The sequence below is a fragment of the Semicossyphus pulcher genome, unplaced genomic scaffold, assembly GCF_022749685.1.
Source record: "Semicossyphus pulcher isolate SPU_LCO1_2020_fin unplaced genomic scaffold, fSemPul1.0.p SCAF_20, whole genome shotgun sequence".
Taxonomy (NCBI): Eukaryota; Metazoa; Chordata; class Actinopteri; order Labriformes; family Labridae; genus Semicossyphus; species Semicossyphus pulcher.
This window is the reverse complement of record NW_027211694.1, coordinates 6,912,249-6,928,450: the sequence shown is the minus strand read 5'-3', so window position 1 is coordinate 6,928,450 and position 16,202 is coordinate 6,912,249. Positions and strand designations below refer to the sequence as shown.

At 42.6% G+C, this 16,202-nt stretch overlaps 1 protein-coding gene across 3 annotated transcripts in view; it reads right to left on the bottom strand.

Moving 5' to 3' along the window:
• Positions 1-15,501, bottom strand: part of bltp3b (bridge-like lipid transfer protein family member 3B) — a 31,937-nt gene extending 16,436 nt beyond the window's left edge. For all 3 annotated transcript variants that reach the window (XM_069671080.1, XM_069671081.1, XM_069671082.1), the window contains exons 1-6: positions 15,155-15,501; positions 4,819-4,981; positions 2,390-2,428; positions 928-1,019; positions 481-670; positions 258-398 (exon numbers count right to left, since the gene is read on the bottom strand). In XM_069671080.1, coding sequence (XP_069527181.1) covers positions 258-398; positions 481-670; positions 928-1,019; positions 2,390-2,428; positions 4,819-4,981; positions 15,155-15,198 — 669 coding nt within the window. In that variant the 5' untranslated portion in view covers positions 15,199-15,501. The remainder of the gene's footprint in view (positions 1-257; positions 399-480; positions 671-927; positions 1,020-2,389; positions 2,429-4,818; positions 4,982-15,154) is intronic.
• Positions 15,502-16,202: the final 701 nt, after the last annotated feature.

Here is a 16,202-nt window from a genome sequence, read left to right as displayed (position 1 = left end):
ATGCTGCATTCAATTAAATCTGTACAATCCAAAACAGACATGAGTAGTGTTTTTTGCTTGAATGCACACTAGCCGTTTGAGGCATCTCTGCTGTTGGCCTGTGAGGCTGCACAGAGGGATTATTGTTCACATGAGAAAAGAAGAGGATGGTAAGAGCTGTCTGGGTTTCAAGCCTGCTTTATCAAATTTACTAAAGTGACTGTCTGATTCTATTTCAAGGATGTATGAGTGTGTTTGTGTGCGTGTGTGTGGCTGACCCGTCTCTTCAGAGTGACTCGGATCTTTGACTGGTTGGTGATGAGGCGAATCGGGGCGCTCAGCATCTCGTGCTCGGCGCTCTGGATGGCGTCCGCCTCGATACGGATCATCTGCCAGCTGATCTCCTTGAACGTCAGAATCTGGACCCAGCAGAAGGATGGAAGTTAGAGCGATTAAAGAACTATGGGAGACGATATGTGAATATGCAAATTCGATCCTGACCTCTCCCCTCTGAGGGTCCTGGATGCGGGTGAAGCGCAGGTCGCTGATGCTCCAGCTGGTGTTGACGCTGTAGACCTGCAGCTGGGAGAGCTCAAAGGAGGCGTTGAAGGCCTTGGCGCTGATCCTGATGACGATGGAGTTGATGGACAGCGAAATCCCCTCGACCACCTTCTCAGCAAAGCCATATTCACTGCACGAGACGGACAGATGGACATTGAGGGAGTGAAGGTAAACATGGTGATAAGAGGAGCTTAGCATAAGGTGAGAGCAATATGTTATCATTTGTTCTTCGAGTCGGGGGGATGGGATATCAGCAGATTTTGTTTGAGTAAGATTACAAGTTCAAATATGACGGGGAACCTAGAAAGAGGCTGTGATTGGTTGAGTCAGTGATAATACAACTTTTTTCATGTATGCTTTCTTTGAAAGGCACAACCCATCGCTCACCTTTGTCCGGATGCTGTTGCTATGGGAGACGGGCCGTTAGGAGGACGGGGCTCATCGCAGGTACTCATCTCCATCACCACTTTATCCAGGGTCTGCAATCAAAACAAAGGCTCAACCTCAAGACAGACAAGCAATTTATTCATAAAATGTTTTTCCTTAGAATTTAACTCTGTAGTAAAAAGATACAAATCTTTATTATCATCCAGCTGACACGCACAGTTTTGTTTTTAATGCTTCTTATTATATAATTCTCAATATATAAAGCTCAACGAGCCTTTCCGGGCTGTGCGTACAACCTTCAGGCCACAGCCTCTATTCATTGTTACTGTATACTCTCCCATTTCACACTGTTGTATAACATTTAAAAGGCTTTTGTTGATGCTGCGATACCATTACGTTCTACAGTATTGTGACTAATAGCAGATTCAACAAAGTGCTAATGTGTGACCTTTTAATACAATGCTTTTTGTATTTTGCAATCTAGATAATTACGCTAAATGTTTGATAGAAGCTGGGTTCCTCTGATGTTTTTTTGTATTATCTTATATAATAATTATACAAGACAGCGTGCTGAACATGTTGCAACACACCAGGTGCCGGGAGTACAAATAAGAGGACTGTAAAACACGACATGTCCAGGAGAAAATGGGTCGTGTGCTCCTCCTGTTGTCGCTGGTTTCAGGCAGCCTTTGCACTAGGAACCACACCCTGGGGGACTGGGACCAGCCTGGCAGTCTTTCAACCCGACACCTGCGCCCCGCTCGGCGAGGTGGCAGCCATGAGGGAGAAGCTTGTAGCCATGACACAGACACAAATTTCACTTGAGCAAAAACTAAGCGCCATGATGGAAAAAGCCAACCTGCAGTTTTACAGGAGCTGGGACGAGCAGCTTAATGCGCTTGCAGATGCTACATCTGTTACCGTGCCAAAGGTTGCTTTTAGAGTGTGAGTTAGGGAACGCAGTTGGTCAGTTTGAAGAGGACACATCGCTAAATGATCAGAGAATCATCTCCAACATTGGAAGCAGATACAACCCCGCCACAAGCATCTTCACTGCCATGGTGCGTGGGATGTACAATTACAGATACACCATGTTCAACACCAACACCGTGCAGTCCAACTGATGATGAACAGCCAGATGATTGTGTCTACCTTGGACACCTCAGGTGTCGATAATCACTGTGTCATAGCTGGAGGCTGTAGACAGCGTGTTTGTGAAGCTCTGTGCCAGAAGAGAGCTCTACGACGGCAGATTACACTACAACACCTTCAGTGGTTACCTGCTCTTTACCCTGTGTGTCTTACTTACTTAGAATATGATGGACAGCAAGTAAATTATGCATGAGTATCAGTTTTGTTGTACTTATTTGTACTTAGAAGATTATATTACTTAAATGAGAACACTTGTGGAAACATGATTGTTTTGGTTATGTGAGCAGCAAGTGTAGTAGGTCAAACTTACCAAAGAGATTGGGTGAGTCTTCAGCTTCGTCCATGGTATCTGTAAATGAAAGCAGAGCAGTGGGTTAGCTTTTTAGTCGTTCTATATTCCAACCAACATAACAACCAGTTAGCCTTTTAGATTAGAAAATCATCAACTAAATTACCAGCTAATGAGGTGTACGAATCGAATTAAATACCACCGAACTGTGAGGAATTAAATCAAGCATAAAGAGCAGCAAGGTAGCTCGGATGTAAACTGTCTGGACTGACAGCCCCGGCTCTATTAATCATCAGCATGCGGCCTCTTGATTAAAGTCTGTGTCAAATTATATAGTAAAAGAGATTAAATGCTTATGTTCACTTGCAGTCTTTCCCCTCACATTGAGCCGTTCTTTGACACGTCATAAATCAAGCAGTGCAGTCCAGATTTGCTGCGGTAATTGAATTAGACACACATTTCTATTCGCTTTGTGCATGTCATGCTAGGAGCTGCCTGTAGGAGGACTTACTTAGAGTCATAAATCAGTGTCTATAATAAGGAGTAATCAATAAAGCAACCTTTATTCACTTTAATGTGTCTTAGTGTGTTTTAAAAGGTGATAGTGTTGGGTTTAGCGCCTCTGAAACCGGAAGACAAAGAGAGGAGATGGGAATCTACCATGAGAGGAAGTGAGATACACATCTCTGTTCTCCTTTTTACCAGTTAGAGAGCAAACACTCTAAGCTGTAGCCATGCTGCTCACTGAGAAATCTAATGCTTCACACACACTTACAGTAATTACGTGGGTATTATACTGTAGCTGCAACTCGGCATTAGTGTTACACAGGCTGTCAATGACACAGCAAATAACTTATACAAGAAACTACAAACTGGCAGATTCATTTAGAGGACTACGGGAAAGGAAAGATTGACAGCACGTGTAAAGAAAGGGTTGAGCTGTTAACAAAGGAAGAAGAGAAAGGAAGAATCTAAGGTGGAGGAGAAAAAGGTGGAAAGTGGACTTTGAACTGAATAAAAGTCCAGTCACGACGCTCGAGCTGCGCAGCTCCATTCACTGTTTCCAGGGTGTGTCAGAGTCTGCTCTTACACATGGCATTCTGCTGACGACTATGAGCGCATCACGGGCATCCGACAGCTCCACTTGTGTGTGTGTTTTTGTGATGCATTGACAGTGTACAAGATGTGTGCTACAAGGTTTCTATATTACATTTTTAATTAAAGTGTCAGCCTGTTTGATCAGTGGGAGGATAATTATGCAGTTTTCTAGGTTCTGTTTTTTGAAGGAAATAAAATGGCGTATAAAGTACCGTAAAACTTGGTATATAAGACGCACTTTTAATCCTTTTTCTTTTCATCCAGAAAGTGGGCAGCGTCCTACCGGAGCGACCAATATACCAGTATAAAATGCAGAGAGAAGTATGTTCTTGTGTTGCGGTATTTTACCCAGACAGTGGCGCTATAAACTAGCTTAAGTTATCAGCTGTTAAGTGGTGACGTCACACTTCCAAGCGCTAACAATGTCTCCTATTTACAATATGCCGCAGTGCTGTTGTCCTCGCAGTTTTAGGCGAGGAAAACCTGTGTATTCAGGTTTTAAGCAACCAAACTTAAAGCATTAGTGCAACTCTTTGGAAAATACACTTTTAACTAATTTCATAGCTTAGCTTAGCTTAGCTTAGCTTAGCTTAGCTTAGCATAAAGACTGGAAACTGGGGGGAAACAGATAGCCTGAACCAAATCCATCTGCTGGCATCTTCAAAGTGTTTATAATTAGGGGCGGCTGTGGCTCAGTGTCTGTCGTCCCTCAATCGGAAGGTTGGTGGTTCGATCCCTGACCGCTACAAATGCTGAAGTGTCCTTGGGCAAGACAGTGAACCCCAAATTGCTCCCGAAGGCATAACCATCGGGTATGAATGGGCATAACCCTAACCCTAAAACTAACCCGCATAGATACTGATTGGAGAGTGTATGAATGGGTGAATGTGACATGTACTGTAGTAAGGCTAGAAAATTGCTATACAAGTACAGCCCATTTACCATAATCAACACGTCATATCTCATTTTCAGTTTTATCTGTACAAAAACCGAGCAGTAAAACTGTGACTCAGAATTTTACAAAGAGTAACGTGCTGGACAATTTCCTGCTGACTATGTCTGCTCTGAGCAGTAGCCAGGCACCAGGTACAGGAAGTTGGCCAAGAAATATGCAGTCATATAAAATCAGATGTCATTTACTTTTAGTTTGTGTACAGATTGAGTAAATGTGATATAACTAATTTGTAAGCTTTACAGTGGCTGATTTTGTTACATTTGAACACACCAGGGTACTTTTCCCTCGGTTTCCAGTCCTTATGCTAAGCTAGGCTAACAGGCTGCTTAAAGTAGCTTGATATCTAGTCTAACTCTTCCCCTAGAATTAAAAAACAGCATATGACAGTGTCCCTCACCCTGATGGCGGCCTTGTTGCAGCCCACGCGGTTGATGGCGAGCCAGGTGGGCAGGTCCAGCAGGCTCTGCAGAACCTCCTCATCCAGCTCCAGGTTGGTCAGCTGGCCCTCCCCCTTCAGCGTGCTTAGGTTGATCTTGTCCGGAGAGAGATTCTTAGCAAACCTTTGGAGACACAGATGAGAAGAAGAGCTTTGAGCCGGGGAATATTTATAGAAACAGGTTTTTTGGCAAAACGGCAAAACAAACCCCAACTGTTGCTTTGTGTGTTGGACGGGAACAGAGGGGGCGCCTTTCCAAAGCAACACACACATCAGTTTCATTAAAGCAGGTTTTGCTGTGAGTATCAGGCAATATTTTTTCCCCAAACAGACAAATGAGCAAAAAGGGTTTATTTCAGAATGAGTTATATTTAAGAACAAACCTCAAATTTGTTTAATAGCACACTTGAAAATAGGCTATGAGTTAGGCTTATACCTCCTTGTTGAAGTCGTAACACGAGTCAATTCAACCAGCTAAAAACATGGAAATAAAAACACCATACACTGAAGTTTTTCTCTACATTTAAGCTATTTTATCTACTGTACTTGTTTGCTTTGTTTCTGTAGTTACAGCTTAATCTGACCCGGTAATCTCAATGAAAAAACTCCAAATATAGAATCTCTAAAGGGTTTAAACATAGAAAGAAAGAGAGTAGGAGGTGAGGTCGGACACTATATTTAATGTTGTCATTAAAAATAATTGTAGTTTGAGACACCGTACTGAGTGGACAAAGTGTTTTCATTCTGCATGACATGGTAACACTCTAATTTAAAGCCATAAACCAATATTGATATTAATAACCTCTGTATGTTGTAGTGATTCTGTGTGTTTAGTCTATTCGCTTCAGTAAATAGACTTGAACACACAAACTCAACGCCCCTGACCTAAGTGTTTTCTCAGTGCGGTTGCTGGTTAATAGTTAGCAGAGCAGGCCACATACAGCATGTTTTATTGAGCCGAGCAGAATGACTATAAAACAGGGAAAGTATTGATATCAGAGGGTGTAAAAAATACTGCACTCGCTATCAAACACACACATACAGCACAGGCGAGCTTAATCTTGTTACCAGGCTAATCGCACACACACTTGCTGTACGTGTCTGTAAACAGGGCCGGATCAAAGCTCAGAGTACCAGAGCCACACATATAACTGACAGAGTGACCTGATTATTACGACTACAAAGCTTTAGTATTTTACTGCCCTACTAACTGTGACACACACTGCGAGGGCAATGTGTAACTGTCCTCGTAAATCACATTAGTAAGCGCCGGGAACCACTTCACGTTTTGTAACATTGGTGGCAATAGGATACCTGATTTCAGCACTGATGCCACAACAATGCTTAGCCCACATACGGCTCTAACTGGTTTTATACAAACAGATGCAGCATCATGAAAGATGAGAACAGGGTGCTCCAGATCTCATCTTTCCCCAATGCTTATTTTTGGCTCCGAAGTTGGAGGATTCTACACATTTTCTTATTTGACAGAGGCAGCGAAAAGGTGAGAACATTTCAGGAGAGTGTGTTGGGGATTCACATTCAACTGAAGGCGCCGGGCTGGACTCAAAACAGGAACGCTTCAGCTCCACGCAGGGAAGTGAAGATATGCCGGATTCTTGTGGGAGTCTCATGATCTTGCCAATCTAAATCATGTGCAAGGTGATGTGAACGAAGAGCATAAGAGGCCCCTCTCTCTCTCTTCCCTCATTTCTGACTCTATCCACTGTCTTGTCAAATACAGGCAAAAAGCCAACTAATCTTTAAAAAAATTTGCTGTACAAAAATCTAAGCAAAGACAGATCACATTTAATGCTGTCTTTGAGCACGAGAGTCTCATACTTGGTGCTGAGGATCAATACACCGCCAAAAAACACGAGCAAAATTTTTTTGTATGTAATGTTTTTGTTTTACAGTGTAAAAAATGGATTACTCGAGGCACTGGTTTAGCTCAGCTGGCGGAGAAGGCGCCCCATGTACAAAGACTACAGTCCTCGGTCTGACGATCATTTGGTGCGTGTCATCCCCCACTCTCTACTCCCCACATTTCCCGTCTCTCTTCAGCTGTCCTCCAAATAAAAGGCAAAATAAAACATATAATCCTAGCAACAGTAAGCACTGGTTAAAAGCTGAAATTGAGGATGTGGGCGCTGCCAGCGCAAAAAACGCTGTCAGTGGACACAGGCCCTTAAACTTTCAGTACCTCAAAGTCAGACACTTGGTGCTATGCTGCCATTTTGGCTGGTACCAGAGAGTGTTGAGGAGCTTTACCTCGTCCCAAAAACAACATCCAATTTTTTTTTAATGTTATGTTTTTGTTTTAACAGCGAAAAAGCTGATTCCTCACTATGAGGCGTGCATACAACAATCTATGCAAGACTCTAACGCATGAACTATTTCTCTATCAACTTTAAAATCTGTATGTCTCATTGTTCCATTGTTCCTTTCATTTCACGGAAACAAAATGAACTGTTTTTTCATGAAACGTGACACCATGAATTTTTTGCTACTGAAATAAAAGTCACAGGCGCGGCAAGAAGACAATCAGCTGTTGTGTAGCAATACCACAGTAAAGCTATACATTCTGCACCTTTGCATATTACAGAAGCAACAAAGGCTGTTCATGTACATAACTTTAGTAGGTAAAATATTGTCCTCTGTAGTGCAGTGGAGTATTAAAAAGCAGAACATGGAAATGCCTATGTAAAGTACAAGAGCTTCCTGTAATTTCCATGCCAGCTATCAGAAAGTGATGTATGATTATGGAGCAGGTCAGTAACTGGATATTCCTCAGCAGACAAAAGGTTTTTGTTCTGATGGTCTGAGTTGATTCGAGACTGCCCGGATTCAGGAGACGGTGCGCGCAGACTCTGTATCTGCACTGTGAGAGAAAGTTTGTCCGATGAGCAATGCTTTGTCATTCACCTGCCCACGCTTTAAATGATTCAGTCTGTCAAATTCACGCTTTTTTTTTACCCCCCACTCAACACCTTCTCCTGGCAGATTTGCTCTCTAATTCAAACGTTAAATTATTCAGCGGTAGCAGCTAAAAGACATGAAAAACAAGAGTCAGCTCAGGGAAACAAGACACAAAAAACTATTAGGTGGAAATGCTCTCACATTGGTCGCAGACATACTTAGCGACAGAAACACACTCAGTCTGTCTTTAAGAGCTTGTTGTTGTTGCTGGAGTGTCTCTCCAGCCGTGTGACCAGTGAAATATTCATCCCTGCTGCTGATCAAGTATCAACCAGCTAGCCAGCTAGCTTCTCTCACTCCTTATCTGTCTCCCTCTTGCTTCCTCTCCCCTTCTTCCAAAGTCATAAATAAACCAACAGCGTAATCAAACAATATGCTGCTCATCAGCTATTCTAACATGGATGCTAATAACGCTACATAAGCTAAATTACACACATGGATTCCTACTCATAACCGGGAGCAGCAGCAAGAGGCAAGAGGGTATTGAGTTCACACACACAGTCATCTTTCCCTTTCATCTCATCGGCTATTATTCAGTCAGCAGGGTCGAGATCACCGGACCAAATCCAGGCCTATAAAGAGATTAGGACTAGCTGCAGGCTGGGGAGGACTGTCAGACGGAAAATTAACTACTCAACAGTCAAATCCTCTCTGGAAAAGTTAGTTTCAACCAGTTACTTGTGCTTTAAATTATAAAAGTAGATGGATAACTCTAATTTGAGTCATGATGAAACATAAAACAGAACTTTTGGTCTGCAACAAAAGGCTGATCTTTCAGCTTTTCTCCAAACCACAAATGAATATGGAAAAAGAGAACATTTTTTCCTGCTCTGACGGTGCATTCGTGGCGCAGCCTGATGACATCATTGCCAGAAAGAAAGGAGCCTCAGGGAAAACCGCAGAGTGACTCTTAAGTGGCAACCAGTTTGTTGTAGCAACCAATACCGTGGCAACGTAAAGATGGTGAGAAATAAAAAGGAAGAGAGGTCAAAACTAAAGATAAAAAAGGAAAGAGGCATCCTCGGGGAGCTCCTAGGAGATCAAGGAATGTGGTTTTCCCTTCCACTGCTCATTTGAGCAGGCAGCAGACTTGGCTCGACAACAAAAACGGAGAATGTGACTTTTAAAAATCGGCCTCTAAATCCTTCAGCAGTCCTTTCAGAGTCGACAGAGGAGTGTAATGAGCCTGCTGGAGAAAAAAAAGCATGATAACTCTTCTCTGTGAAGCCGGCAGTCCTGAGAGGATATCAAGGCCCTTTACAGACAAAATTAATGACATTAAGGTGTTCATAAAAGGAGTAAAAACCTCTGCCCATATGTCTGACGAGGGGTGTTTCATTCTAATACAAATATATAAAATACCCTTGATTGCAAAATAGATTTTCATTGCCTGGTCTGGCATTTTCTAGCTCTCCTGCTGAAGGACAGCAGCACTGCAGTGTTTGGAGGCAGACTGCCTGCAGTGTGGGTGTGCTGGTGAATCAACTGGAAACCTTAAAAACAACACAAACCTAAAAATAACAATCATTACCGGCCATGCATGAAGGGAGCCCTTTCTTAATAACCAGCCAGCATTGGCCACCATTGTTACACAATATTCACATGAATTAATGTCCTTTTGAGGAGCCTTCTGTTGACACCTAAGCTTGTTTTTAACGCCATGTTTGAGATCAGAAGGTCAAAGGTGACTTCTTTTTGGTCTGACTTGCTTGTTAAGATTCTTAAAAAACGCTAACGCTGCCAACTCCTACAGTTAGTTCTTTGTTTGATGTCATTTATAGCATGTTTAAGGGCAATAATGACTCTAAATTCATACATAAACATCCAACTGACAGAACACAAAGTATTGCTTTCCTCAGCTCTTAGTAATGCCAGCAGTCCTCCTCTCAGGCCGCATGGTAAGTCACAAGCTGCAAGCTCAAGATAATCATTCAAGGTGACTTTGGTGATTTTATCAAAATGATAATTGACGCATCCCTTTCTCCACTTGGTTTTCGCAGCGAGGCAGCAAGAGAGCACTGCTGGGAGAGATTTAAAGGAGTAAATGAAACTGCAAGAGGGTTTTAAAAAGTTTCTCCTTCAGGACATTACAACCTTGCAAGATGCAAATAACTTGCTAATTTCTGTTAGACTTGGTTAGCCATTTAAAGAGGGGGTATTATGCTGTTTCATATTTTAAGACACATACATATGTTACAATGTTGGATGTTCAGACTCAACGTTAGTATCAAATCTGTAGGTAAAAGTATGTTGGAGTAATCCCTGCAGGCTGCTGTGAACGCCAGGTTTCACACAGTTTTTTCAACAAGCTGCACTTTGTGACATCACAAAGTGCAGCCTCGGCAGGCTTCAGAGAGCTGGCCAAACAGAAGAAGGCAGGCTTGAAGGGGCGAGGTTTCTTAAAGGGACAGAGCTGACTGAGTCTTTTCAGGCAGAGGCTGTATGAGGGCCCGCATAGAGCACCAGACTGTTAATTATGCTAAGCTACTCCACAGGTATCACGGAGAGAATTATGAAGCTTGAAATTAGCATAATACCCCCCTTTCACCACCACCACCACACCCTTTAACATAGAACAATGGCCCTTTAAGTTTAGCTTGCGCGTATTTTAATCACGATAAAGGTTCATTACACTCAAATCAATCACTTTTTTAAGCTGCAATAAAATCACAAAGCTAATGCTAATGCTAATTTTTACACTGTTCTGATATAGAAGCTAAGATGATGCAAATGCATTATGCAGTTATTAAAAAGATTGTAAATGTATCATCAAGAGGGATAACTGGACATACTTTCTGACCTACATACCTGCACACACACGCAAAGACACACCTCCACTCACACGTCAACAGAGGCAACAATTCAATAACTCGCAGGCAACCTGTCAAAGTGAAGTGAGTTAATATTGACAGGCAGTGAACGCCCCAGAGTCCTGGAATATTCACGACCCTGCGGAGACGGTGAAAAGGTTAGAGTGAAGGAGAAAACAATCCGAGACTTCTGTGACACGACAGCAGAGGACGACGGGGCCTGGAGGGACCCTGAGCAAATGTCGCTCCATCTCACACACACACACACACACAAAAACACACACAGAAGTGCTTCACAGCTCCACATTGATGAGACACCCACAGCCAGGCACTCAGTCATGACTCATGCCGTAATAGCCTTCCCACCAGCAGTGAGCGGTAACACTGGGAAGAGTGGAGTTTATCGCTGTGGTGCATCATTACACAGCTACTGCAGGGCGTAGAGAGTAAGCCGAATCATGATGACAAAGACGAGAGCAGAAATGGACTCTTCTCTTTACCGCAATAGGCACTGGATCTTAACTGCTAGAGAAGTTATATGTGCACACAATGGATGGCATGTTTGTAATGATGGGTTACAATCCCTTATGGGCAACCTCAACCTCATGGCTCCTTAAACGAACCAGTCTCCCAGTCTCCTCTTCGATTAAAGTTAATGGAATTGCCCCCTAAAAGTTGAAGATTCGAACCAAGAACACCCTGACTCGACATGCATTAAGTCGGTCAAATCTCCGCACTGCAGGAGCGACATCATGGCAGACTGTACACACCTTGTGTGTCAGTGTTCAGGTTTTTTCCAAGAGCCGAATTATCTGCAGAGGTCTCCTGCTCTGTTAAACTACCAACCCTGTTCAATACAACCAGTAAAAAGACAAATAAAGCAGTTTCTGTTCAAATTCAATGTTTCTCTAATGCTCTTTGGCAAGGGTTCAGACGCAGCGATCTGAACTGATTCGACTGACAAATTCCTTTAATCAGTGCATTTTCTTTACTGCGTCATATAAACCCAATAAAAGCATGAAAAAGGCTGTGCCCGAGCCATCAAGTTAACTACCATATAACGCCCTGACTTAACCCCAAAATGGACCTCACATTCCAGCCTGCCAGTAGAACTAATCTCTCTCAAGTCATGAGCTCTTTCCATTACATGGTGGTGATAATCTCCGTTCTTCGGGGCCCCTTCTGTACAAGTTTGTCTATCAACAGCTTTAACCAAATTCAGCAAATCCCCCTCTAGGACACAAACCTTCAACATCCTAATGACTGAGGATGTGAATAATGCCGTCTGTAGTGTGCAACATTCTTGTGAGGTAGTGGTCTTGAGACATTAATAAGTAGAGATTTACTCCGTGGAGAGGATGTCGAATGAAGGTCTTTTCAGAACAAGATTATATGTCGAGGACTAATTAAGTGTGTAAAAGTTCAATTTGGATTACTTTTATGAAGGACTGATGTTTCCAGATCGGTTGTTCCCATTTAGCTTAAAAGAATAGACACAAAACTAGACTCTAAAAATGCCTTTAGCTGAAATTAATGGGTAATAAACCAACAATTGGCAACCATTCTGAAAATCGATAACTGATTTTTGTCATTAATGAGCAGAATTACCAAACTTTCGCCAAATCCAGCTCCGAAAATTGAAAGAAAATGCTACGATTCTCTACTTTATTTACTGTTGATTACTGAGCATTTGTAGCACAAATAAAGAAATTTAAAGATGCCACTTTGACATCTAGGTAATTAAACTTTAAACATTTCAGGCTATTCAAGCAATAAAAAGATTATCAATAAGTCTTAATGCATGTCTTTCATATCAAGATAAGGATTTTTAGCGGCTAACAAACAAGTGAAAAGGAGCTGAGGACAACAAGAATGGAAAGGTGGAATGAGTAAGGAAAGAAGGGAGGAAAGTAGGTAAAGGGGAATAAGGTAAGATATTCCAAGTCTCCAGACTTCCGCCTTGGAGCCCATTTTCTCTGTCACAAGAGCTGCCATTCATACAAACTGCTACCTATAGATCACCTGTTTCCAGAGCCCCCCCCCCCCTTCTGTCTCTGGAAATCTTTCAGCTCCATGTTCCTGCTCTGCAGCTGAGCCTGGCTTTACACCACCCTGTGAAATCTCACTTTTGGGGGTTCAAAGAAGAAAGAATGCGACCAAACTGTGTTCAGCCATTTCTACGTTCATCTGTGTGTGTGTGTGTTTGTGTGTAATAGGATCTGGCTCTGTCTGGCTGTGGGCCAAGGTCCTGTCGATAGTCTAAACCCGTCTGTATCACAGACAAACACACACCTTGTCATCAACTCACCCCGAGGGGCCACCTGAGTTCGACCAGTGTGATAAAGTTTGACCACTTTGTCAATACTCTCTCACAAAAACAAAATGCACGCCACATTCAGCCTCCTTGCGCATGAAGAGCCAAACATGATGCATCTTTTTGCACACAAAGGCCCTCTCAACTAGCTTAATACGTCATGCATGCTTCAGCGCACTCGTCCTGGCCAGAGAAGGAGCAGCCACTGCAGATTTCTGAGTCAATGAACTGTAAAGATGTCGGCCTCCTCACTGGTCATAGACACAGACAGAAGAAGGCAGGCGTGTGTCCTCTACAACAGTAAAGCATGGAGGTTAGGTTGACATGTTGACACCTACAACATAACCTGTAGCTGTGTAAGCACACCTACAATGTGTGCTAATAATCTCCCTAGCAATGCATACTACTCACTACTCACTCTCAGTTCATTGTATTTGCAAACACAAAGCAGAGTATACAAAGTGATACTGATTCAGTTTCTGACATCAGCTCTTTTACCATGACATCACTGCACCCACCGGCGCAGGATTGGCTGCCTGTCAGACAGGTCAGCCTCCAGAAATCAGATGATCAGATGGCAACCCTAAAAGCCAGATGACGTCACAACTCCTCAAGTCATTTCCTGTCAGTGTTGATGCTAATGCTGCTGAGGGCATGCACAGTCATCTGCAGAAACACTAGCACACACACACAAAGAGCACAAGGAGACGCACACACTAGGACAATGAAGGGCATGCCCATCATAGGCCGCGGACAATGCAAATCTTAGCTGTGGGATTGTGTAAGGGAATGACAAAGCAACCCTTAACACGTCATAAAGGTAATAACCAGTGAGTGACTAATTATTCATCACAACTCCTAACACTTATCTCACCAATCAGAATCACCTTTGTGCTTTAACTTTACGGGAACACTAACTGGTCCAGCTGCATACTGATGCGTGTTCCAATGACTTATATCATCTGTAGCCTTCAATACAAATGTGACAGCTGTCAATCCGTGTTAGCGTTGCTTTTGACCTCTGACTTTAGTATTCTGCAACTATTATTATTCTTCACTAGACTCTTCTTCCGTTTGAAACAATGGCTGAAGGTGTGAAAGTGCTCTGCAGGTTCGTACGTGGCCATAGCACAGTTCCCCCTGGAACAAAACAAGGAAGTAGTCCATTGAAAGTCTCTTGAGAGCCAGTGGAAAAGAATAAATAATGCATGTAAAGCGAGCTGAATGCTGCCCATAACAGCGAGACATTAGAAAAATAAATGGGGCCTTGCACAGCAAGTGGTAGCGCCATTAAACACATCCTGAAGCAATATTCAGTTCAGCTGTCTCTAGGTAAACAAAATGCTGTCAAATATATTTATCAAACATGGAAATAAAGGTAGTTTCATACTCTTAGATCTTCTGCAACCAATTTTGGTGCCAGTTTTGTTTGTTATTAATTTGACTTATTGGTTTTATCAGGTATTTACACTTGTTTGTATTTCAATTTGATTGTTTAGTTTTAGCCTTCTGTCCTTCACTTTATTGTAGACCACTTTGAACTACCCCCTTGTATGAGAGGTGCTATAGAATTAAAGTTGAATTATTATTCTTATTATTAGATAATAGGGAGACAGAGTGGTGATAAGACCACATATGCAGACTTTAAACCTGTGTAAACAAACCTGAACCCCTAAATATGCCCTTGCGCAAGACAGCGCAAGCCCTGCGCCCTGCCTTCACAATTATCACCACAGTTATGTCAAATTAAAACCTTGTTACCTCGCAGTTATTTTATTCATGTTTAAGCCAGTGTGTTTATTATTAGCTAACAGTGGCTGGAGGATATTTTACCTCCAGGGGAAGGCTGAGATTGCTGTTTAAACAATCTGACTCAAGCACTCGACTGGTTCAACCTGCTAAAGTAATGAGGGATTAGCCTTCACTAGCTAACCCCCCCTGTTAGCATGTTAGCCGACTAGCCACGTCTCAGGTCAGTGGGGTTACATCAACTGACAGTCTGTCAGACGGTGTTTACAACGTGAGTTAACTTACTTGACCTCAAGTAGAGACGTTTGTATTCATGTCCAGTGAATATTAAACTTGTTTTTATCTAGCCTGTGACGGTAAAGTGACATAATTGGTGGTAGCTAGCTAACGTCTGTTTGACAGCTCCGTCGTCCTTTTCTCTCCCTGTCTGCTAACGAGGACTGACCTGGAGAGATGCTTCAAGATCTGCTTCTTGATGAGCCCAGCCATGGCGACACAATTATGATATCCGAGCCGCCGCCGGGTGTCTCAGCTGTCCGGACTTAGAGGCTAGCTTAACCGCTAGCTTTTCCCACTCGAGGTATTAAACAGCTCAAATTCTATCCCCCGTGTCAGTCTTCATGTTAACGGTATTCCCGCTTCAGTCTCCGTGAGATGAGGGAGCGGTTGGGCGGGGAGACGGCATTTCAGACGTCCGAGTGACAGCCCGGCTCGGAGACAAAGCATATCCCGTTAGGCCATTTCATGCAGACACACTGATAAAGCTCCGAATCGGACCAGATCTCTGCAATATCATACACCGAACACCTGGACAGGCAGCGCGTCGGAGGAGCAGCGTCTGTTGTCACGGCGTCTGGGCGGGGCGTCATGGTGCATTCAGGGTATGCTAAGAAACCCTTCAACTTGAAGACGTGGAATGGGGTTAAGGCAAGTACCTATATTTATTATATTTATAGAGCTATCCCAATAAATGTATGGGATAATTTTGATACTGTTATGCTTCAGATTATGCCCATCATCCTATGCATACCTGTTATTCCCCAGTAATTCGGTACAGTATTTGGTATTTTTAATGATACAATTTTCTCTGTCCATAAAATATACACCATCATTCACATGTATTTATTATCAGCATGAATAAATACAAAAATAATTAACAACTTTTATTTTTTTTGCATTTAAGATAATACTTTGACACTGTTTAAATGTGCCCACACTGCATTTTTAATATGGCTTCAGGCTATTAGTAGGTGTTTTTAGTGTTTGCTCTCCCCATAAAACGCTCGTTTAGCGACATCTAGTGTTTAAATCGAGGATCTTAACATATCGGTTACTCCTTTTGAATGAAACTAATGCCTGACTTTTCTTTCATTCTACAATGTTCAGAAATCAGTGAGAATGGACGCGTGCATGACATTTTATATTTTGTGGTTGCTAGGCACAGTGTCAGAATTTGGCATAATGACATGATAAGACATAATTATAACTGGAAA